Raw genomic sequence first — 24,189 nt, 5'->3', positions numbered from 1 at the left:
ACAACAACAAGCACAGCTAGTCCACATCTACAAATATGATGTAGATCTAACCACCATCTCACATATAGCCCCTGTGTAAGTGCTAACGATCATACAGTATTTATGTGTATGTGTGTGTAGTGGCTGTGGCAAGCGTCCCCTCACCCCACGAGGCCAAGGTCGGCGATGAGCTTGAGGTCTAGCCTGATGTGGCGCACCTGGCCCTTGCTGGGGAGGAAGTCCGAATGGAAGGCTCCGCCCTGGCCCCCTTTGGCCAAACGGACCTTCTCCCCCACTGCATTCAGCGTGCCTGGTAGGGAACAGAGGAACAGGGATCATGACTGCAGGTCAGCAACAATTAATCCATTATATTACTTCATTAGTTGGAAAACTATTTAATTAATTGCCAACTATTTTGCTAATCCGTTTGTGTAATTTATTAAGGAAAATGTCTCAAAATTCACTAATTGCAGATTCTTGAACTAAACTATTTTAATCTTTACTTTTTTTTTATAGTAAACTAAATGTCTTCGGCATGTGGACAAAGCAAGACATTTGAAGAGATAATTAAGGAAACACTGATCAATACTTTTTTACAAATTCCTGACATTTTATCAATCAAACAAGTCATTAATAAATCAAGACAAGAATTGGCATATAAGCTGACTGAAGATACTGCAGCCCGTGTTCTGCATGCTAAGTCCCACCAATTTAACTTATACAGTACTTTCTGTACATCTTCATCTGTCCATATCATGTCAGCTAAATACATAAATCAATGATGTCAATATGCAGGGTCCACTAAAGCTCTGTGATATTGAGCTGGAAGTGTTTGTGGTTTGGTCTGATACCTTGTTTTTGTTTCACACTTGTTTTGAAACACACAGATCTGAGGTGCAATTTGTTGAATTTGAAAAAAGTATCAACAGCACCTTTTAAAGGAGAACTATGTAGGGTTGTTCTGCTTAATTTAACTTAACTGAACAACTTCGGAGTCATTGGAATGGTTATATGTCTTTTTTCGGATTGAATGGTGGCTGTTTCGCTTCTACCTAGCGCCTGTGAACGGAATAACCACCCTTGCAACTTTGGGCCGGCGGGCCGGTGCACTGACAAACAGAAAGTCTCGCAACCTCGCGATCATGGTCATGAAAAGGCAGACTGACCGATTGAGGAGTGTTGTAAAATATACACGCTAAAGCTGTAGGGGAGGCTCTGCAGAGAAACCTGCAAGCGTAAAACAAGAAAACAGGAATAAAATCTCTTTTTATACTAAACCAAATTTTCTCTTTAACTCTACTGGCAACACAAATTGAGGCATGTGTCCATGTAGACATAATGGGCAAATATCATTTATTCAATCATGTCTGCCAAGTTCAAGATCAGACCTTTAACAGTAGTCACCTACTAACCTAAGACTTTGCCATTGTCAGCAGTGACTGTGATTCCTGGAGGAGCAAGGATCTCACAGTCAGATCCTTTCTTTCCTTTCAGCGCCCGGACACTTTATGGGGTAAAATATAAACAAGTGTTGTTAATAGAACAGATTAAAACGGACATACATGCTGGCAACACAGACGTCCTCATAAGTGATCACTTTTTTTCAGAAACATGTACCCAGTCTAACGTTACCTACAAAAACGTAAATCTTTACTTTCTGCACTAGACTGTGTTACAAACTGGACATCTGCAAGTTGTGGCAAACTAGCATCTCAAGACTGCCATTAACTCTTGTCTTGGTCTACAAGAGCACTACAGATAGATTACATGTACATAACAAAGGCTTTCATATTTGATCAAGTGTAAGTGATTTTCAGGCAAATCATCATACAGGACAGGGACAAAAAACTAAGAAATCAAAAAGTCAACCATACATCTATCTACCAACCACCTATTAATGCAAGGATCATATGTCTGTGTGTCACTGTCTGTCTGTCTGTCTGTGTGTTACACACATAACTCTCGAACCACTCATCCGACTGATCTAATATTTGGCTTGCTAATGGCATGCGTGAGTGCAGTGCAGTGGTCATTTTTGGACAAAAAATGACAAAGATATCGTTAAATTAATCCAAATACAACTCTACCGCAATCCCACAATTCTACCGCTCTCCGCATTCTAGCCACTCCCCAATTCTCACTCTGACTTACTCCAGCATAGAAAAAAAGCCCATTTCACTGACAAACTCCCGTGTTGCCATTCATGGAAATCACAATGTCTCACTTGGACAACGGACAGTTTCAAGATCGTTGATCTTGGATAAACATGCTGAGTCCGACACACATGCACCCATGTTGGTAAGCAGGCTGTTAAACTAACGTAACCTTGAATGGACTCAAAAAGCATCACATGTTGCGGTGGCACAACTCTGACCATTCAAAGGACTTACGATGTAACGGCTAATATAAAGGTTTCTGATCTTGCAACAATATGCCGACACACACACGTCGGTAGCATTCTGTTAAAATTTGCATTTAAAACAGTCGCTCTTGACTCTACAGTATGTGGACATCGGCTATGGGCATAACATTCATTCAAACATCACTCCCGAGTTAATAGCACTGGCGTGGCCATGTATGTGGCTTTATCATTTCCCAACAACAGCAATAACGCACGGGTATGTAGTGTGTCTGATATTGGCATTTGCTGCAACTCAAACTTCACTTTTTTACTTCGCAAAGTGAGTAAAAATCTCTACTAACTGCACGGGCCTGATTCTACATCATTGCCAATTTAACATGATCTACCTGCATCAACGTAATTGGGCAACAAGTTTCTTGGAAAACATTGTTTGTACGGGCACTGCACAAGTCTAAATAAAAAGAAAGGGAAAAAAATCTATATAATTCATTAATACATTTGTAGGGTCGGCTGCAGGACATTTTCAGGACCTGCTGTCTGGCTCATCTCTTGCTATCTCTCACTTGTGAAGGTCATTCCCTCTCCTCCTGTTCTTGGTCTTCCCCTCTTCTCTCCCTCGCAGCCAAATTAAGGTGACCTTGACGTGATGTAGTGACCAAGGCGACTGACAAATGCCACTGATGAGAAAGCGTTGCTGATGACGACAACCATCATTGTGTATTTGAGGGTCAATTTTGAGGATATCTGAACACTGGGAAGGAGGTGTCCCCTCAACTATCAAACATGTATTGGAGGTTCTAAGCTTTTACTGATTGCTTAGCATTTAGCTTCCAAGTCTTAACAAACACAGAGCATTAGGCACCAATGTAAATATATTCAGAACAGTTGCTCTCTTAAAGCTAGTGGCAAATGTACAGGTACATCGCAAAAATTGAACAGTGTGGAAAAGTGATTTTTTAAAGTAATCAATTTCAAAATATATTATTCATATATTGTAGATTCATTACAAATAAAGTGAAATATATCTAAAGCCCTTTTTTTTGTTCAATTCATGGAAATCAAATTTTAAACATCCAGTATCTCAAAATATGACTTGACACTACAGTAGGAATGTGACATTTGAAGGCCATTTCCTGGACATGTCTCTGCAGAGTGGCTGTTGATACACTGACTCCAGCCTCAGTCCACTCCTTGCGAGGTTTCCCCCAAGTTCTTGAATTGGTTTTGCTTGGCAATCCTCTCAAGGCTACGGTCATACTTGTTGCTTGTGCCCCTTTTCCTACCATAATTTCCCCTCCCAGTCAACTTCCATGAATATGCTTTGACACAGAGCTCTTAGAGCAGCCAGCCAGTTCTTTCAGCAAAGACCTTCAGTGGTTTACCCTCCTTGTGGAGGGGGTCAGAGAGTGTCTTCTGGACTACAGTAAAGTCAGCAGTCTTTTCCATGATTGTGGTTGTGCGTACAGAACCTGACAGAGATTAAGGGCTCAGGACACAAACATTTCTGTATTATCTCTTTATTCTAATATTTTGAGATAGCGGATTTTTGATTTCCCCGAGCTGCCTGTGACCCATAATCATCAAGAATAAAACAAAAAAGGCTTGACCATTTTCGCTTTCCAAATGAACATTTCCACTTTCTTCTAATTGTTTCAGATGCACCTGTACAAATGTTCTGGACACAAACTGCAAGCGGAGAAACATATCATTACAGTCACATTTGAACAGCACCTGGCCCTACATACATCAGTACTGCAGCCTACTCACGTGCTGTTGTCTCCAACTCCTGCCGTAAAGCGCTTCTCTGGGTGGCGATCTTTGATTCTCTTGAGGGTAACGTCTTTGGCGGCGACCACATACACATCTCCCCCATCTCCCCCCTGACCTCCCAGCCGAGGCAACCCCATTCCCCCTGCTCCTCCTTTCACATAAACCCGGAGGTGATCAACGAAGTTTGCATACTGTCAGATGGAAAAACACAAAGGCTTATTACAAGACTGACTAGTACACATAAACTGTTAAAACTATTCATATGGACATTCTAGGGAATGTACCTTCATGTGGGAATAAATGACGGTGCAATTTATGAGTATGTATGGCATAAGGCTTAGCCTACTGTAGTTTGCTAAACGGAGCTGAACAGTCTGGCCATTGAAAACAGTACACAATGAGTAAGTTACACTCAAAACAGTTCTAGCAGTGTAATTTAATGTTACCCTTAACCCCGCTTACACACTGATAACTACCAGTCCAAACTTTTATTGTGCCATTTACTGATGTTTAAGATTTAACCTTGTTACGGCTGGTGGGCCAGGATGAGGACCATGCCGTTTATGGACTAAATCGTATGGGAAACTATGAGAATCACACTCTACCACATTGCACCAACTACTCTAAGGCCAGGGTCTCTACTAGACATCACTGCTTACAGAAATTCAATCAGACATTTGAGTTTGTGGGGCTATGCTATGAAACCACGACTTTGACTTTTTACGAGTTAGCTTCCGCTTTGACTGAAGCCAGCGAGGTTAGCTAATGTTGATGTATTTGCATTGATAAAGCCTGAGTTTTAATAGCTTAATATTCACAGAGCTGACCACGTAAATAATGCAGACACAGATCCAATAATTTGAATGAAATTGGCCGGTTAGCTAACTGACATGACGTTACCTAGCCTTAGCTAGGCTTGGTAGGTTATGTTAGAAAACATGAAATAGGCTAGCTTTACAAACCTTCCGGAAGCAACATCTGCTTAACCAAACCATTGCGTTGAACGTTTGGGTTGTTATTAAAGAATGACTGCCGTTGCTTCGGTCTATGGTTGTTTTACATGCTTGCTTTTTAACACTGCTAAAGTGTGGTGGCGTCCTCCATGTGTATCTACAAGCCCAAACAGGAAGCTTGTGCCAAAGATGGGAGCTCAGACTCGTAAAGTGATTGGATGTTAGCAGTGCCAATCAAAACCAAACCTGAAGGTTACGTTTTGGTCCAGACGGGTCATTCGAGTAGCTACTGGCTTCGGATGCTGTCCATGGTACCACAATATACCTAATTTTCCATAGCTTATCCACGCCTGCAAATACATTTAGCCTACAATTATAGGTCTATCCAGGTCAATCCCCCCCCCACTTATCTGTTCATAACAGAGATGGTGATGATGATGATGATAAAGATTATGAAAACTTTATTGAACAACAACATTCAACAGTGTTCAAAAGGATAAAAAAGAATCCACACAATCAAGCCCAAAGGCTTCCATTGTGGTCCGTATCAGTGATAGCCTACCATGCTGTCAGTGACTGTAAAGACATTGAGGATATCCTATCCTATCTGAGGCAGGGATGTAGTGGAGGCTAAACGCAAGTAGGCCTAAACAACTTTTTAACATTAAAACATTTGGCTGTATCACAGTACTCTCATCAACACTAGGAACCATTGAATACCACTGGTATGGTTATAAACATTGGACAATATCCTCCACCATCACCATGTTCTGAATGCTTACATTTTTTAATTAAAAATCTGAGATCACATGGCACAATCCACCTTACCTTGATCACAGAATTCATAGTTTACCCACTTTCCTCTATACACTACTGATATGAGGAGTTCACTGCAATGTAATAATAGCGAAGGTTTTACCAAAGATGCTCAGTATCATATCAGTTAGATGAAGACATTTAGGCCTACCATCAGGTATTCTAATGTAGCCTAACCTATAGTACCCTTATCAAAAAGTCCTATAGTAGGCTATTCTAATTTTGGAACCAAAATCCTATTTCCAATAGCAACAATCCAGGATGTAGGAATCCTATAGGATTGTCAAAAAAAAAAAAAGAAATCCATTGGATTGTATTGGTTCCAAAATCTGATTGGAATCCTTTGACTTTTCGATTTGGTAATGGGCTATAATCGAGACGGCTAGTCATGACTCATTTGAGAGTATGGTCATTTTAAACGCAAGGTAGCAATGACGCAATGACGTTGGCGCACATGGGCTATAAAGTCACACATGGCAATCACTGTCCGAAATTCTCGCGGAGAACAATTTTGGACGCCTGTAACTGGACACTGAGCTGAGTTTGATTACAGAATGTAAGTTCACTTTTTTTTCAAATAAGTTTATTTTGAGGGTGAAGTCAGTTTATTTAACACATCTGGAGACATCTGATCTAAATTGCAATGGAAAACAATCAGGCTATACGGCAGGCTATGGACTACGCTACACCACATTGATCACTACTCCACTACTTCAGAGAAAGAAGACATTAACTAGCCTACCTGTCATCCGGTCCAAAACTGTCACTCATTCCATTGTGCATGTGTGTGTGTTTCACTGTCTCAATCTCTCAATCTTCTCTTTGACTCTCCAAGGTGTCAATGCAACTCTTCCCTGATGATGAGGTATTTGAAAGTCCCATGGCAAAGCACTATTTTCCTGTGTCTGACGCTTTTGACCGTGTCGTCCTCTACTCCGTTGCCGCGAGTCCTCATTATATCCAGTGGCGCGGGTGTCCCTATCCCGCCGGGCATCCACGGGGAGATCAACAGTGAATGCTGGGAATCGGCATCGCGAGCAGTTATTCACTCCCGCAAGATGCGCGTGTCGGACAATGTGGATAGTCTGTGGGACTTTCTAATGCAGCTGAAGTCGTCGCAGCAGCCAAAGCACACTGTTATGTTTGTAGACCTAGCGCAGACCTTCTGGGGAAAGTATATAGACTGTGTCCTGGCGAGGGCGCACGGATTGGGAAAGCGCCTGTCTAATGCCATAATCGAGCCATAAGGAGGCCAACGGAAACTTTATTTTTGTTTCAGACGTTGTTTGTTTACCGGACATGTTTACGTTTTTATCAAGGTAAATTACATTAAAGTTATTTTGTGCTATAGGGTACATGTTTAAATACTAATAATTATTGTCAATCATTGTCTATGTGACCCCCACTTCCATCAACATCATATCTCAACAAACAAATATAGCATGGCACATCTTACAGCATGGATCCCATTACACCATAGTCTGCCAGCTGAAAGATGGTGACAGAGTACAAAACTGACCTGACCAAAAAGCAAATATAACTGCTTTATGGCACAGCTACATCTGATGTCCCCAACTAGGACTAAAGATACAAGGGAGATAGGCCTATAATTTCAACGGAAATAGCAAACAATCTAAGTATTATGGGCTTGAAGGGAATGTTAGTAGAAGTAGTGTAGAGTAGAGGTAGGAGAAAAGTGTGTCTGTGAACCTTGTCAGACCTACCTGTAGAATAGAATAGAATATATACTTTTTTGATCCCGTGAGGGAAATTAGTTTCTCTGCATTTAACCCAATTTAACCGAATTAGTGAACACACACACACACAGTGAGGTGAATCACACATTAACCTGGAGCAGTGAGCTGCCTGCCCAACCAGCGGCGCTCGGGGAGCAGTGAGGGGTTAGGTGCCTTGCTCAAGGCACAGCCGTGGACTGGTCGGGGATCAAACCGGCAACCCTCTGGTTCCAAGTCCGAAGCCCTAACCAGTAGGCCACGGCTGCCCCTATCCATGTTTGTATCCATGTTTGGTTATGGTAGAGATGTCGATCAGTTTGAGTGTATTTGGAGCTGATAATTATTGGATGTGCTATGAGCTTATTAGTAAAAATGGAAGACATGTTCACCTTGAAATTGTGAAAATCTGTGTCACTAAGATTTGAGTTGAACAGAAACAAAAAGTCCTTAATGGCCAAATGGCCTGCTCACCACCAATATCAAATGTAGATTAGAGCATGCTCCATATTTACTGGCACCCTTGATAATATTCAGCAAAAACAGGTATCAAAAACCATCAAAATGACAACAATGAGGAAAAAGCCAACCTTGAAGGGTTGAAAGGAATATTTCATAATAAATATTTTTCAGAACAAAAACATAATGGCCACAATCATAAACCTTATATTACAAATTGTAACAGAGGCATTTTCCCCATTTATAGGCCTGTTCTTCATACTTTGTTACATAGTGTATGTGTGTATTTTCAGCTGTTTATGCCATTTTCCCCATAAGGTATGAGCATAAAGTGGCACAGAGGTAAATCCCCTATTTTCTGACATGGGAAAGACGACAGATAGTTTCAATAAAAAAAAAGTGTGTTCATATTTGTAACTCAGGGAATAGCTATAGGCACTTGGTGAAAAATCTTTAACAACAGTTAAAAGGTTCCAATCAGTCAAATGGAAATGTGACGTTTTGGACAGACAATAAATGATAAAGGTCCGCACACTGATAGAAGCTCCCAAACGTTTATTTAGCACAACATTTCGGACCAAGTTCCTTCATCATTATTATTAACCGAGGTTTATGGTCAGATTAAATGAAAATTGTGGTCTTTGGCAAGAAACACTCTAGGTGGGTTTGGCATACATAGAATAAATGATTAAACTGAAAAGAACCCCATGCCTAATAAAAATTATGATGGCGGGTCTGTGATATTGTGGGGCTTTTTTTTTTTTCAGGAACCTGTTTAAGGTGCATGATATGAACTCCAAGAAAAATTCTCCAACTGAACTCCAAGTCCATTTCTGCCAAGACTCTAAAAGTGGGTCATGCTTGGATCATTCATTAGGTAAAAAAAAAACACAACAAAACATAAATGGTTGACTGAAGACAAAATCAAGCTTCTGCCATTGCCATCTCAGATCTCCTGATATAAACTCAACAGCAGAACAGCTGAACGAGTCAAAGAGAAGAATGCACAAATGAGGAAAGAGGAATCTGGATCTGGAGAGATTTTGTAAAGAGAAATGGTCTCAAATTCCTCGCTTTATTATTCATCTTTATGGGAAGTCATAGAAGAATATTGCCAATAATTGTGGCCTACTGTATGTGTTTTTGTTACATATTTATTTATATTTATTACATGTATGTATTTATTTATTGTGAAATTATAATAAATCACCAAAAGACTATTTATTGTAATTGGACAATGAAAACAATGAAAAAAAATCCACCCTCGAAAAGAAGGACACTTATTTTGAGAAACAAAAACACCTCAAAAAGAAAATGTATAACCTTTGCAATAATGCAATAGGCCTACAACATGTTTCTTCGCCATATTTTTATTTGTATGAATCTAACTAACACTTCTTTAACACAATCTAAAAGGGGAGAAATATATGAAAAGATAATCAATCTGTCAACACAGTGAAAAACAGAAGAGAAAGTACATACAGTGGCCTGGTTGATCAGCTTGTTCTTGTGTTACCTGAGAGGTTCCCATACCAGGTACGATACTAAAAACACTCTCAATGAATGTCCTGTGTAGATCATGGTCAAGGTAGGTTTGCTGGTGCTGAAGCTTCGCTGTTTCCTGAGAAGAGAGAACTGCTTCCATGCTATTTTGTTAATGTAGTCATATATTTTAGACAAGAGGTGTAGGGCACAGGTGTAGAGAGTATTTTGACTGCAGACACATTCACACAAGGGTTACTTGTGTCTAATATAACAATAACACTAATGACCATTGCTGTCAGAACCTGTGTGGACTGTAAACATATCACGACCTTGTGATAACTCTGACTCAAAGGAGCAGTTAAGGCTAACTGTTCAAACCCCTCCAGCCGTTACAAACAATAATCTTAATCAGTGGCGTCACCCGAAATCACCGACAAGTCAAGCATAATGTTCGGTGACGCACAAAAGCTTTGCGACCTGCAAAGGACCTGCTCCCAAGCAAATTATGTGTTGAGATTGATTAGTCCAGCAAATAAATAAAGGCTCCTATTAGCTCTATTCTGTTTAATCATGCCCCACGGTGCTGAGGCGCTGAGGTGGGATTCATGGGGCCGTAGAGGGCGGTATAGTCCAGGTATTGATGTGAGGCTTCCGAGTTGTTGTGTGAAATCAGTGTGGGGTATCTCCTTATGCATGGCTTTCATCAGGTTCCTTTCCTGTAGAAAGGGACCTGGTGAGACTATGACTAAGCGTCACAGTGTGCACCAGGGTCGGAAATGAACTTTTTTAAAATGCATCTCTGGATGGTGGCTCATTTTTATCCCTGGCGTGCTCTCATAGACCAACCATGCATGCTCATTTCCTCCGCCAAGGAGGTTATGTTTTCATCGGGGTTTGTTTATATGTTTACTTTGTCTGTTTGTTGGCAAGATGACTCAAAAGTTATGGATGGATTTCGATAGAATTTCAGGAAAGGTCTGAAATGACCCAAGGAAGAAACCATTAGACTTCATTTTGCAGTGATCGAGATAACTGTCTGGATCCAGGAAGCGGTTATGTTTTCGCTTGGCGGAGGTCTGCGCTCTCTGCGTGCTTTTGTAGTTGTTTATTTGATGGACTGGATATTGGTGTAGTTAGGGCCAGGAAATGAACCATCTGTGAACAACATTGAGAATGGAAGAACTGTTGCAATAAAGTCTATCGCCAGTGCATCTTTTATCATGACATCATTATTATTTTATGCACAAATTGTTTACTAAAACCAGTACATGGTCTTTTCATTGCTCCTGGGTGTCCCTTGGTGCTATGCTTTTTTAAAATGCTTTTTGCACTTATCCTGCCCCTCCCTACTACCCCCCCCCCCCCCCCCCCCCCACACACACACACACACACACACGCACAGGCGAAGGAACGGACAATTTCACTGCATTTCTTACTTTAGTAATCATATGCATGTGACAAATACACCCCCTTGTATCCTTGTATATTAGACAGAGCCCTTATTGGACCTGATTTGATTGGTAAAGCCTCCACATCAGACCCAGTGATAACCAACTCTACTGCACCAGTTTAGTTTAGAAGCAAAATGAGAGACAGAGAGAGAGAGAGCGAGAGAGAGAGAGCGCTTGTGTGCATGTGCGTGCAAGAAAGTGTATCCTACTGTACGTCTAGCTGCTGTGTCTACTCTGCAAGTGTGTGATTGACGTTCGCCATCCAATGGAGAAAAGCAGTCATTACAAGTTTGATGTTTCATTAACCATCCCCCTAACCAGTGTAGACAGAAATGAATCATTTCAATTTCCTGATTCTAAAACTGGCCCCATGTTGGGCATGCCAATAACGTCAACGGTAAAACAGGGACGTGTCGGACTCATACAATATTAGGAAATGGGCTGGATTTCTTGGGCTGAGACCTCAGGGCTGTCATTATCATGGTTGTGATCATTTTTCTGCATGCAGATTGTTGATTGGCACTCCTTTACTATCCACTTATGAGTAAAAGGTATTTAGGTTTATCATGTACTGTCATATGCTGCTCTTTCTTAAAATGTATCATCATGTAGCCTAAGTCTCTTTCTTTTTCATGGCCATAGGGAGTATATGGCTACGCCAACATGATGTAACTGTTTTTGCAGCAACATGCTTCCTTTGTCATCATCTTCCTTCATGAAGATGTTTTTTTGTGTTATAGATTTATTATATTTCTCATATCAAATGCTTACATAGATGGCAACTTGATGTGAATGTCTAATTTTCCTTTTCAATTTTCTCTTCCTTCCCAAAACATCAGAGGGGGCCATATGAAACCTGCTGGCCTTTGAGACACCTGCATGTACTGTTTAATGGTATTTGGATCTAACGAGAAGCTACTCAGTAGACCAGGTTACGTTTTAATTGAAAAGCACTGTGAAACTAATAAGTTTCCACGGGCTTAACTACAGTACAAAAGGTTTTAAACGCCATTACGTAAGGCCTTGATTACAGCTTTCTGAACAAAGGGGACACAGAGGGCAATACAGCTGTAGAATCTGGAGGGTGGTAAATATGCGAGAAATTATGTAGTGTGGGATCTTGAAATATCACCACGATTTTTGAATGAAGAGTGGCGCTTGTCTCAGACAACGCTAGATGCAAAGCCAGACTGGCATCACGTGGTTAGGTCTGACCTGAGGTGAGCAGGCAACATATCGAGAAATTATCGATTAAGATTCCTCTTTGAGGACCAGCCGGTGAATTCCGCGCAGCATCCCCGGTTGCGAATCTGCGCTCGGTGTTCATGCCTGTCGGTGCAACGCGAGGTACATGTGATGCGGGAGACTGCATATCAGCCGCGGTTCTCACGGGCTACGCTGCGTGCCCTCTGTCCGATTGTTATTAAACCATGAGTCTCCTGCAAGGCGGAGAGTCACCACCGAGGCTGCCCTGATCCTGTCTGTTGAAAAGTGCGGCGGTCGGCGGACAGCGCATCCTGCAACCAAACAGCTCGTGTCATCATGCCTGGCCCACAGACCCTCCCACCGCCGACAAGGGCTATTTATACCGCCGAAGCGCTCCGAGGCGGCCAGTGAGACAGGACTGATAGCGCATCACAGAATTCATCAGAAGTGTCTGTTCCACAGAGGTAAGCGAAACATGCACGCCCGCACACAAAACATTTCAAGGTTGTGCCATTTGTATCTCTCCCGACGCCACCCTTGATGATAGGGAGGACGGCTGTGACCTAAATTATGCAAGGTTGATGATGACATACGGGTAGACAGTGTCACCAACTCAACTCGCGCCGCTTTCTGTAGTGTAAATGTTGAAGAGTGGATCTAGCCACGTCTCGTCAGTGCCTGAGCGCAACATGCACTGCACGCACATGCTACTGTACACTCACGTGCACACACATGATCATATTGTTGTGGGTCGATTGTGGGATTGCTGTTGAGGTCATACGGTCATGTCCAGTTGGTAAGAGGTATTGCAATTGCATTCCAGTCAAGTGGCCTGAATATACATGGTTATCGATAATGCAGTTCACTGAATAGAAGTGCACCTGCTACATTCGTATCCACTGTAAAAACAGAAGACATTGATCAGAAAATAAAGGTGTTTTGAGAGAAAGCTTACAAATTAGTGGAATGCAATTGCATGCCAGCCAACAGGTTTAATAATCACACATTAACACAATCACAGTGACACACGCACATCACACACACACACACACACACACACACACACACACACACACACACACACACACACACACACACACACACACACACACACACACACACACACACACACCAGACACACTCACACACACACCAGTATCCATTCAGCTGCATGCCATCAGATAAAAACATACATACACACGTGCTTGCGCGTGCAAGCACACACAGAGACACCATGTAGACAGTGGACATTGAAATGGCTGGACCAAGTTGTCACTATCTACCATTAAGTCAAGTGAAATGTAAGTTGTGTACAGTAAGTGCAACATTGCAACAACCATGCAACACACTAGTTGCCAGTGAGGCGAATCCACAGGCTTTCAGGCTTCTCTTTCTGCCCTAGGTCTTTATTTTCTTCCCTTAATTTACAGTCATTCTGGCAGGAGGACTAACTCATTGATTCTAACTTTAGAAAACCTGTCCTACTTTATGTTCTCTAACTCACTATCATATGATATGGCTATTGTCTAAAGTTGCTTCAATCCAGTGGAATGTCCAGTCATGTGGTGGACATTATTGAGAGGATTGGTTATTTTTGTGTGTGTGAGAGGGTTTGAAGTACTGTAGGTTTGTGTAAAGTTACACAAAGATGCCATTGAAGATTCCTTTAAAGATTAGTTTAAAATGGTGGGGTGTGGTCCGTTGTTACTGTACTTTTATACCCAAATGTGTAGGTGTATTCATATTGCATTTTGTGGGTGATGATGTGTATGATTTGTACACTTTTGCTATCATCACAAATTCACCTTACTGGATATATGTGTGTTGAAGCGTTTAAGTATGGACTATTGTAGCCTACATTTATGTCAATTTCTTACTTAACTTTTTAACTTAAATTAAATTTTAACTGGTGTTTAAGCAAACAGATCTGCATATTGAAAAGTTTCAGTATTTTCTGATGTTCAACTTCCCTAGTGGTAGTTAATTAACAAGATATGGTCAAGTTTGTAACATGGTCCCTCCTGCTATATAAGCAAAGGCATTTGGTATTGGATTGGCTGTTTGTGTGTCATTCCGCCCACCAGTCCAGCTCTTTTCATCTCTCTCTTTCTTCTGTTTTCTTTCTCTCTCTCTCTCTCTCCTCCTGTGAGCGGTGGATGGACAGATAAGAGCAAACGCGTGTGAATGTGGACCCGTGGTGTGTAGCCAGAGTGAATGTGGTCAGACGACTGTTAAATGGGCGACCAGTGGAGCGCAAATGCCAGTCTGGCCCCTGCCAACAGCTAACCCCCCCCCCCCCCCGACTCCCCCCTCCCCCCCGACCCCTTCACCCACCCACCCTCTCCTCATATCCAGCCCCCCACTCATCCCGCCACCTCCACCTCCACCCCCTCCAGCACCGTCCCGCCACTCTTTGCCCATGCACCCCCCCCCCCCCCCCCCCCCACCTCCTCCGCCCCTCCACCCGGGACACCCCCACAGTCGCCCCTCGGAGGCAGGCAGGCGGGGGGGAGTGGGGGGTGGGGGGCTTTGGTGCTGGGGAAGGTAAACAGACAGTGGAGGGTGTGGAGGGACGTGGGGCGGGGCAGGGCGGCGTGGGGCGGCTCGGAAGGACATAAACACGGCGGGAGCCGGATTACGCGCTGCGCGGAGGTGTGATCAGGGGGGATTTGGGCCGGCTGGGAGGAAAACAATGAGTGCGCTCGCAAAAACACACACACACACACACACGCGTGCAGTCTCCCGCTCAATGGCTCTGGCTGCAAGCGGCTAAACCCAGCTAGTGCCGGTTCTCATGTGTGTATGTATACTGCATGTGTGTGTGTGTGTGTGTGTGTGTGTGGGGGGGGGGGGTATTTTTGTAGATATGTGTGTGTTCTTGTGTGTACTGTACATGTTTGCATATGTCTGTGTGTGTATGTATGTATAAATGTATGTATAACAGTGTGTTCTGTTTGTTTATGTGTGTTAGCGACAAACGTGTCCATCCATTGACCCGTGGGTCTGGCAGGTGCGGGTAAGATGTCCAGATAATATTGGGGATTTCAGGTGGATTGGGTCAGAATAGCTATATAGGATTTCAGGTGGATTGGGTCAGAATAGCTATATAGCAGTGTTCTGAGTAAATATCCTTGATTGCAAGACTTTGTATTAGGCTAAAGTGGGATTTCCACCAAAGCATCATCGGTTGGATACAGAAATATTCCATCAGAGGGGTAAAAGCCTATCTAAATTAAACTGCTGTTTCAAATTGTCCGATAGCCCAAATTAATATTTTATTTCATAAAACATTGATATAGCAAGAGATAGCATTTAAGTCAGTAGATCCTAACCACAATCTGGTAAAGTCCCTGCTGCTCAGCTCACTCTTTGATAAGAAAAAAAAGTAGCACAAGTTACTTCCACATAAGTTACTGCCACACATTTCTACACCCTTCACAGGCTCATAGGCTGAAGTGCCCCGTGCAACGGGTACCATGTAGATCTGACCCAACATTGTTTTTGTTGCCACAAAACTATGTGGCAGGGGGAAAGAGTGAGTGACGGAGAGATAAAAAAAAAAAAGTTGAACAAGAGATGGTTTGTTTTGGACTTTCATTCCCTCCTCTGCCTCACTTTACCCTCTCCCTCTCTTTTTCTCTTTGCTCTCTCTGCCCTGCTGTTTTTTATCCTGACTGTCTCCCTCTGTCTGTCTGCATTCTGCATGCTATGAGAGTCAGCTGGGGCCATTGAAAGAGATGAGATCAAATAGCATGACGACGCGCAGACGCGAAAAACAACATAGACGCTCACACAATGAGAGCCCGGGGCCAAAAAACAACCGGCCCGACTCTTTGTCCGTGGTCTGTCACAGGCCTGTTGTGACGCTGCCGGCCACTGAAAGCGGGTCACAAACAGGTGGACAGCCCAAAAGGCCCGTGTGATGCACCCATAGAGGCACACTGTGAAGGGTGGGTGGGGGGGTTAGAGGCCCGTGTCTGTGTTTGCCAGATGGACAGAGTAGGGGCCTCCTTCACAACAGGCTGTCCATCATGCACGATCGGAGAATGCTTGAGGAGTAGCGCTGACTGCTGTCCACTGCTTCCATCTAACCGCGGAGAACGCTGCGACTTTGTGCCGCGTGGTGTCTGACCGATGCCAGCAATTCCAGGAGTGCAGGAGTGCGATAGTCCTGATAGAGCCCCCAAAATAGGCTACGCTACTGTACGCCTATTAGATGCTGTTTAAACGGGTCAAGTGCAGCTGGGGAGTATAGCTTGTATCACACACAATCCAAGATAGATGTATCCCCTGTCAAACCTACATATCAAGAGATACGATCAAGATCCAACAGAATAAATAAATAACATAAGAACACGTCATCATAGGCCACATTAAAATTCATTTTAGCATCTGAAGACAGCAGACAGAATGGACTCCATCTCCGAATGATATTCTCTGGTGTTTGCTCTGGTGTGGCTGGAGTGATCAATCGCTTTGCTATCGTTTTTCGTGTATTGAGGTGGCTGTGTGATGATAAGATACAGGAGAGAGCGTGTCACATCCTGTATATATCGCAGCCGAGCCACTCCTCCCTTGAGTGTCTCTTTGGAGATGGCCACATGTTATTATGGGCTGTTTTTGCAGTGGGGACAGATCTTCCGTGCTCTCCCATTTGACCCGACACAGCTTGGCTGTATTCGACCTCTCGTGTCTTTGGCTGTTTTTGTCAAGTCTTGCTCCTCTGAAAATAGTTTGACCTCAAATTTTGTGGAGACTTGATTTTGCAGCTGTGGCTGATCTTGTAGAGTGCCAGCAACACTCGAGCTTGCATGTCTTCACAAGTCTTATTGGGATCACTGTGGCCTCAGTACATTGTAGTAGTGTTTTAGAGCCACACACACAGCCATGGGGAAACGTTGAGTTGAATGTTTGTGGTAAAACTTAGCTCATGTCACTTTTTTAAAGTTGAGAGGAAGATGTCACATTTTTAATATTATTTTGTGTATTTATCAATCAGGTGACTCTTTCAAATCCACACAATTACACATTGCTGTAATGCCTGATACGATCAGAATGTTAATCGGAATGAAAGAGGTGGTGTATTCCGTTTCCAATTCCTATTCCAATTGAACAGCCATGTACTGTATACGGTAATTTTGATTGCCTGCTGAATCTTCTCAAGGAAAGGTAGACAATAACGACTATTCCGATCAAAGACTCTAAAGCGCTCGAGAGCACCTGATCAGAATAGAACGTCCCCCATGTAAACAGACGGCACACACTTTTCAATCAGAATAGTTGAATCGGAATGACAAAAAAACGCTATGTCTGTCAACGTGGCGTGTAACTCCCATGTGTGTTCTTTTTGCGTTGTCTCCCTGCAGTGCCAGCTCTGTCTCTGGCTGCTACGATGCCTCTACTGGAAGAAAGCTCTCTGCCCAGGGACTGCCCCCCCACTGTGCCAGTAGTCATTATCGGTGAGACATGCAGCCTCACAGCACGCCCAAACACCTGCTCCACAACAGCGTGAGGGAGGTTATTTGGGTTGTGTGCACCAGCAAACATTAAGTGACCAAGTCCCCAGCGTGACCTAAGGTTACATAAACCAGTACAACCTGTTGGACAGCTTCAGTAATCTTTGTAATTATAGAGTCCAGCGACACAAACGTTCTGTCCCCTCTCCTATTTCTCCTAAATTCACCTACCTTTCTTTACTAGTCAAATGTTTCTAAAATGTTACTTAAATGTCAGTGCAAGTTGAATCTGCACTTGTTTTTATAACATTAAATATCTGTAAATCCACTGGATCTGTGGCCACATGGCACAATTACAAGGTAAATTGAGGATTGTTTCGTGGTTGATGTCAGTTTCTCCTTCCATCGCTAAACCTCACATTTCAGACCTTTATAGCCAGTGGTATTCACACCGATGAGAATGGAACACTCATCAACTCCCACTGCTGGGACACTAGGCATTGTTTTGACCTCAGGTGTTACCATGACGACTTCCTATCCCAGGTAACGGCCCCTCGGGTATCTGCCTGTCCTACCTGCTGAGTGGATACACCCCCTACCTGGACCCGGCCACGGTGCACCCAAACCCGGTGTTGTATCGCAAGCTGCAGGAGAGCAAGCACCTGCCTATCACCGAGCAGGTAGCCCGCGCGCACACACACACACAGACACACACACAGACACACACACACACACAAGCTCACAAATGCAGCTTACAGCACCACTTGGAATTATTGGCACCCAAGGTAACTGGTAACGCTCTCATCAATCAAGAAGTTGATGAGGTAAATGCGGAAAATGCTGTATGTAGGCAAAGTTAAAATTTGTTAAAATTATTTGTTTGTATGAGATTTTCCTTTTTCTCAGAATAAATTTGCAAGGTTTTTCCTCACTGTTTTCATTTTGACATTACAATAAATCACCAAAAGATTATTTTTCATACCTGTTTTTAGTCAACTTTACCAGGGGTGCCAATAATCCTGGAGGGTACAGTAGCCTATATAGTACACAAGGCAAGCATAGAACGAAGTAAGACGAACTTGTTGATGTACTGTAGTGAGCTTGTGTGGCTCAATAATAACCATGAGCCTTTGAAAGGTGTTTTAGTAGTGAATTTGTGTGGCTTATTATATAATTATTATATAATTATAACTTTAAAGGACTTTAGAGTAAGCCTTTAAAAGGTGTGTGTGCATGCGTGTGTTTGTGTGTGTGTGTGTGTGTGTGTGTACAGGACCTGGAGCTCCTGTGTGAGGGCCTGGAGGGCCGCTCGGCCAACCCCGTGGCGGTGCTGTTTGACACTCTGCTGCACCCCAACGCAGACATGGGCTTCGAGCTGCCCCCCGTGCTGCAGTGGAGGCTGGAGCCTCAGCGCCACATCCCCCACCTGGTGCTGGGCAAGGCCACTCCGGGGGGAGCCTGGCACGTGAGTCCCATCACACACACACACACACACACACACACACACTGGCCCCTTCTCAACCTCTCAACCTCTCTCATCTTTTCTCGATCATCGGTCCTCCGGCTCATTCCCACTGATCTATAAAGAACACTGGATAGACTATCGCATTGTTGCCGCTACATCATTCTTTTATAGATCAGTGGGAACGAGCCGGAGGACCGAGGAAGGAAGGAAGGAAGGGAGGATAGATGAAATGACGAATGAGAAGAGCCCCCAGAGTTAGATAAGAGGAAACATACCCTGCTCTTCTCTGTGTGTGCAGTAACCCTAGTCTGACACTGTTTAGCTACGTTGGCATAATTCCCTGTGAGTGTGTTATACCAGTTAGCCCACAGCTAACCTAAAGCTAACACAGAACTGTAGGCTAACTAGTGGAGCGGTTAAGCTCAAATTATCATAACAATTGATCTGACAAATGTTGATTTTATTAGGAGAAGCATAGAAAACAGAGACTAATAACAATGAATAGTTATTTACCATAAATAAAATATATATTTTTTAAAAGTAACAAATAAACAGGTTATTTAGATATTGATGTTAAATGTATTTTCATAAATGTAATATGAATTCCTGAAAGATTCTGAATTCTGCCAAATTCTGATGGACTTGCATATGGTACTATTTGGTATCACAGGGGCGAAATTGTATTCATCTTTTTTGTTTGTTTTTAATTATTCAAAGATTTAAAGACCTTGTTTATGAGCATGTGTGAAACATGTATTTGTCGTGGCCCCCAGGGGTCAAATCCAAGGCGCCTACGATTCTAAATCTGATCAGACCCCCTTTGTGATTTTGTTCTGCCAAATTTGATGCTTTCATCTCAAAATAATACATGTTTGTGCTTCACTGCCCCACTAAACTGTCTATTGGGCGATCCTCTTTTCTAACTCTGGGACGGATGGCAAATAAGCTAATTTCCTAGAAAGTTGTCGTGTACCTGTAAGCCTGCCATAAGATGTTCCCTTGTGTGCTGAATCTGACGATGCTCTGTTTCTCCAGGCCATGGAGGGCTCCATGCTGACCATCAGTCTGGGCATCTGGATGGAGCTGCCAGGGGTCAACTACAGGGACATGTGCCCCATCAAACGCAGGTGAGACAGGATGGGCCTTGCATTTAAGTGACTTTGTATCTGTACTCTATGCAATGACACTCTAATATAATTTCATGCAATCAAATAAATGTAATTTATCTAATACAATCTAGTCTAATCTGTTGTGGGTTTGCGAAAGTGAAATGAACAAAGAGACAAATGAAAGAGATTTAAGGCTTTGAGAGAGAGATGGAGAAAGAGAGGGAATCAGGTTGTAGAAGATGAGATTTTTGTTATCTGTCAAGGCTACTGTATACCGGGATTCTTCAAGTTTCAGTTACAGTTGGCTGATTGCAGTTTCCTGACAGTGGAAATGAACAGCCAACAAGCAGGAAGCCTTTCGGAATGTTGTTCAAGTAGACTATTTTTTTTGACACTGAAATTATGTAATCAATGAAGAATCGTCAGGGATGAAGGTAAATTGGACTGAAATGTGACTTATTTTATGGCTATTTGTGTCCAGGGGGGTGGCCAGTGACCGTGCGTCACCAGAGGAGATCTCCTCATACTACAAGAACTACGTGAAGCTGATGGGTCTGCAGAAGAATTTTGTGGACAACACCTACGTCACCTCTGTGCAGAGACTCCACCGTGCTCGCCACGGGGACGATCTGACCAACGGCCACGCCAGGGACGGTGACCTGGTGAACGGCGTGAAGCGTAGCGCCATGGGCAACGGCGTGGAGAGCAACGGCAGCAGCGACGGCGAGGAGAAGATGGCCGACGAGGTGGACCAGGGGAAAAAGATGGTCAACGGCGGGGGCAGCGGCATCGGGGTCTCCCCCGGGCTGGCGCAGGGGCTGTGGGAGGTCCGGGGCTACCAGCGCGTCCAAGACGACACCCACGTCCCCTTCAGCCTGTTCGCCGAAAACGTGGTGTTGGCCACGGGGGCGTCCGACTCGCCGGCACGGCTGGGCGTGGAGGGCGAGGAGCTCCCCTTCGTCTTCCACAGCGTGCGCGACCTCGGCGTGGCCCTGGGCGCTGGCGCCGCGCCCTCTGAGCCGGTGCTGGTGGTGGGCGCGGGGCTGAGCGCGGCCGACGCCGTCCTGTGCGCCCGCAACCACGGCATCCCCGTGGTGCACGCCTTCCGCCAGCGTGCCGACGACCCGCAGCTCATCTTCAAGCAGCTGCCCAAGACCCTCTACCCCGAGTACCACCGCGTCTACCACATGATGTGCTCCCAGAGCCACCAGGCTCCAGGTGGGGGCTCCACGGCCTCAGCCCCCGCTCCCGGCCCGGCCTCCCCCACCAACGGGGCCTCAGCCTCAGCCTCAGCCCCAGCCGCGGCCCCGAAGCCCGGCTACGTCAGCTTCCCCGAGCACTCCGTGGTCTCCTTCCAGCCGGACATGTGCTGCGTGCTTCAGGGTCCCGGCGGCTCGCTCCGCGCCCTCAAGGTCTCCATGGCGCTGGTGCTGATCGGCTCGCACCCGAACCTGTTTTTCCTCAAGGAGCAGGGCCGCTACCTGGGCCTAGACCCCAGCCGGCCCGTCTCGTGCAAGCGCAACCCGCTGGACATCCACCCGTACACGTTCGAGTGCTGCGCCGAGCCGGGCCTGTTCGCCATGGGCCCGCTGGTGGGCGACAACTTTGTGCGCTTCCTCAAGGGCGGCGCTCTGGGCATCGCCAGCTGCCTGCTGAAGAGACTCAAGGAGAAGAAGAAGAGGGGCAAGCTCATCGCCAACGGGAGCATGGGGAGAGGGGAGAGCAGAGACCTGGGAGGGGGAGATGGAGGGTTCCTCTGAGAAACGGAGAGAGAGAGAGAGAGAGAGAAAACGAACGAGAGAGAAGTAAAGAAAAAGGTTGTGGGAGGGAGCGCTGCTTTTTTTCGTGTAGGGTGGCATATTTTATTTTTCAAATCTCGTGTATGCAGTGGATATCTCTATTTTAACCTGAAAGCTTTCTTACCATTTTTAAGAGTACTTAAAGATGAAAGTGAGTAGAGGCTAGAGGAGCAAATAGAATTTCCTTCTCCTGTTCTGTGTCCGTGTCGACAGTAAGCCTTCCACATAGGCATCACCCCTCAGAGGCCAAAATGTACAGCTATTTTCTCGTCTTGTTGGATCTTCATGTTATGCATTCAGGGTTTTTTCTTTCTTTTTTTAAAACGTCACTCACACTTTGACCTTCATTTTCAGTCAAACCGTTATTGTGAAAACAACCATGTTTTGTTGAATTTGTGGCATCTAAAAAGCCACAAATTATACACAACCTCCACAAACACTCACATAATCTGACCCAAATCAACATACAGTGATTAGTCCAGATAAGGGTCAAGGTACACAAAGAACACTTAAAAGCATGTTAAAAGCGATGCTTTCTGGTCAAATGCCCAAATACTCCTTCAAACTCATCTGAAGTTTTAAATGGTCGTTCAGAAATCCAACATTAAACCAAATCTTTCAGCCAGTAAAGTGCCAAAATATCACTGTGCTGGCGATACTTCAATGAGCTTTCTAAGCTAAAGACTTAAAAGACCTTTATTTTTGGACAATAACACTAACATTAAGACAAGCAACCAATTTGACTTGAAATATGTGTAATATGACACATTAGTAAGGGTGTCACAATTTTGATTCTAAGTTAAAAAAATTGAATTACATCTCAATCTCCGAACTCAAAGGTAGAATCAACAATGTAGCCACACCCCCAATGTCACATCCAGCATGTATGCCAAGAGCAAGCAAACACACACACACACACACACACACACACACACACACACACACACACTGTGTGGCATCAACACTAATTTTAGGCTGCAGCCAGTTAAAAAATACACATCAACCAACCAAAATTGAACCCCTCTTGCCACTCTGAAATCACAGGTGTGGAAGTATTTTGTCATTACTTAGCGAGTGAAAACATGATCTAGTCACAGTCCAAAATGAGGCCTACTTTAAGGCTTAAAATGCACATTGATAAGTACATATTCCATGAACACTAACCTTGGCTCCCTTTGCAGTGTGCACACACAATCAAATTATCATTCTGTGTTGTTTCAATTCATAATGTTCACGTCTATGTTTAATGCGTGTTCTGCTAACAACCTCGCAGTTGGAATGGTTTCAAAATAAAAAGGGCTTTCAAAATAAAAGCCCCCCGAAGCAGAATAGGAAAAGGCCAAAAACAGAACAGAAGAGAAGGAATGCATTAATAGTAATGTTTTTTTGGTTTTTTTTTTTAAAGATTGAAAATCGAATCGAATCCTGACTTTAAAATCGAAAATTAAATCGAATCGAGGATTTGCAGAATCGTGACACCACTACACACTACACTACGACCTTAAACAAAAAGAATGCATGGAAAGACATAATTATATGAAGACTTCAGATACAAACCCCTATAAATCTTCATAATTATATGAAGAGTTCAGATACAAAACCCTCCAAGATTGACCAGACAAATTCCTTTTTTGTTTACGCAAACCTGGCCAATGAAGCTGGCCCTGACTCTGATTCTGACATTTATCAGGTTTTTGCCTCGGCTGGGTGAACCCTGCCTGAACTTCCGGGGAATTTGAATTTCGCTCGGCAGCTCAGGCTGGATACCAGCAGATCTATTTTCGCTGTTTACTGCCAGAATCTTTGGCTCCAATCAGAAACGGCCATACCAGTCCAGGCACGCTATTGGCCGGTGACGCGCCGGAAACGAAACTTAAGCGACGTGAAGTGCAGTAGAAACTAAGCGCAGCCTCACCAGACTAATGTTCAATCTTAAAAGACTGAGTTTAGTATGGTGAAAACCAGACTAGTTTTTGCCTACAAATCGATATTTCAGACCAGGAGGGTTTTGAAGCTAAATTGTTTGATTAACAGATACTATATGTGGAGAGCATCCACTCACCTTCGTTGTATCATTTTTTGATGGAGGTGGCGTTTAGAGGGTTTGCATCTGAACTCTTCATGTACAGGCTTGCACTGAACACAT

General features: G+C 43.9%; 2 protein-coding genes across 2 annotated transcripts in view; one reads left to right on the top strand and one right to left on the bottom strand.

Annotated features, from left to right (window-relative positions):
• Window positions 1-5,224, bottom strand: part of gtpbp10 (GTP-binding protein 10 (putative)) — an 11,182-nt gene extending 5,958 nt beyond the window's left edge. Inside the window, exons 1-4 of the mRNA XM_062539151.1 lie at window positions 5,074-5,224; window positions 4,109-4,302; window positions 1,392-1,483; window positions 145-289 (exon numbers count right to left, since the gene is read on the bottom strand). Coding sequence (XP_062395135.1) covers window positions 145-289; window positions 1,392-1,483; window positions 4,109-4,302; window positions 5,074-5,106 — 464 coding nt within the window. The 5' untranslated portion in view covers window positions 5,107-5,224. The remainder of the gene's footprint in view (window positions 1-144; window positions 290-1,391; window positions 1,484-4,108; window positions 4,303-5,073) is intronic.
• Window positions 5,225-15,966: 10,742 nt separating this feature from the next.
• Window positions 15,967-22,004, top strand: osgin2 (oxidative stress induced growth inhibitor family member 2). Its single transcript, XM_062539743.1, has 6 exons — window positions 15,967-16,111; window positions 17,581-17,673; window positions 18,214-18,350; window positions 18,944-19,135; window positions 20,171-20,262; window positions 20,726-22,004. Exons 1-6 carry the CDS (start codon window positions 15,967-15,969, stop codon window positions 22,002-22,004), a joined length of 1,938 nt encoding a protein of 645 aa, XP_062395727.1.
• The last annotated feature ends 2,185 nt before the right edge of the window (window positions 22,005-24,189 follow it).

This window comes from Sardina pilchardus, chromosome 6, assembly GCF_963854185.1.
Source record: "Sardina pilchardus chromosome 6, fSarPil1.1, whole genome shotgun sequence".
NCBI lineage: Eukaryota > Metazoa > Chordata > Actinopteri > Clupeiformes > Clupeidae > Sardina > Sardina pilchardus.
The sequence above is the reverse complement of the archived record's forward strand: the minus strand, read 5'-3'. Positions and strand labels throughout refer to the sequence as shown.

Bases quoted from the DNA above. Each gene is read 5' to 3' on its own strand.
- osgin2 (XM_062539743.1), top strand. From the start codon at position 15,967: ATGACGACGCGCAGACGCGAAAAACAACATAGACGCTCACACAATGAG. The intron at 17,674-18,213 runs GTGAGACATGCA...TTCCTATCCCAG, and splicing joins TGTGCCAGTAGTCATTATCG to GTAACGGCCCCTCGGGTATC. The intron at 18,351-18,943 runs GTAGCCCGCGCG...GTGTGTGTACAG, and splicing joins ACCTGCCTATCACCGAGCAG to GACCTGGAGCTCCTGTGTGA.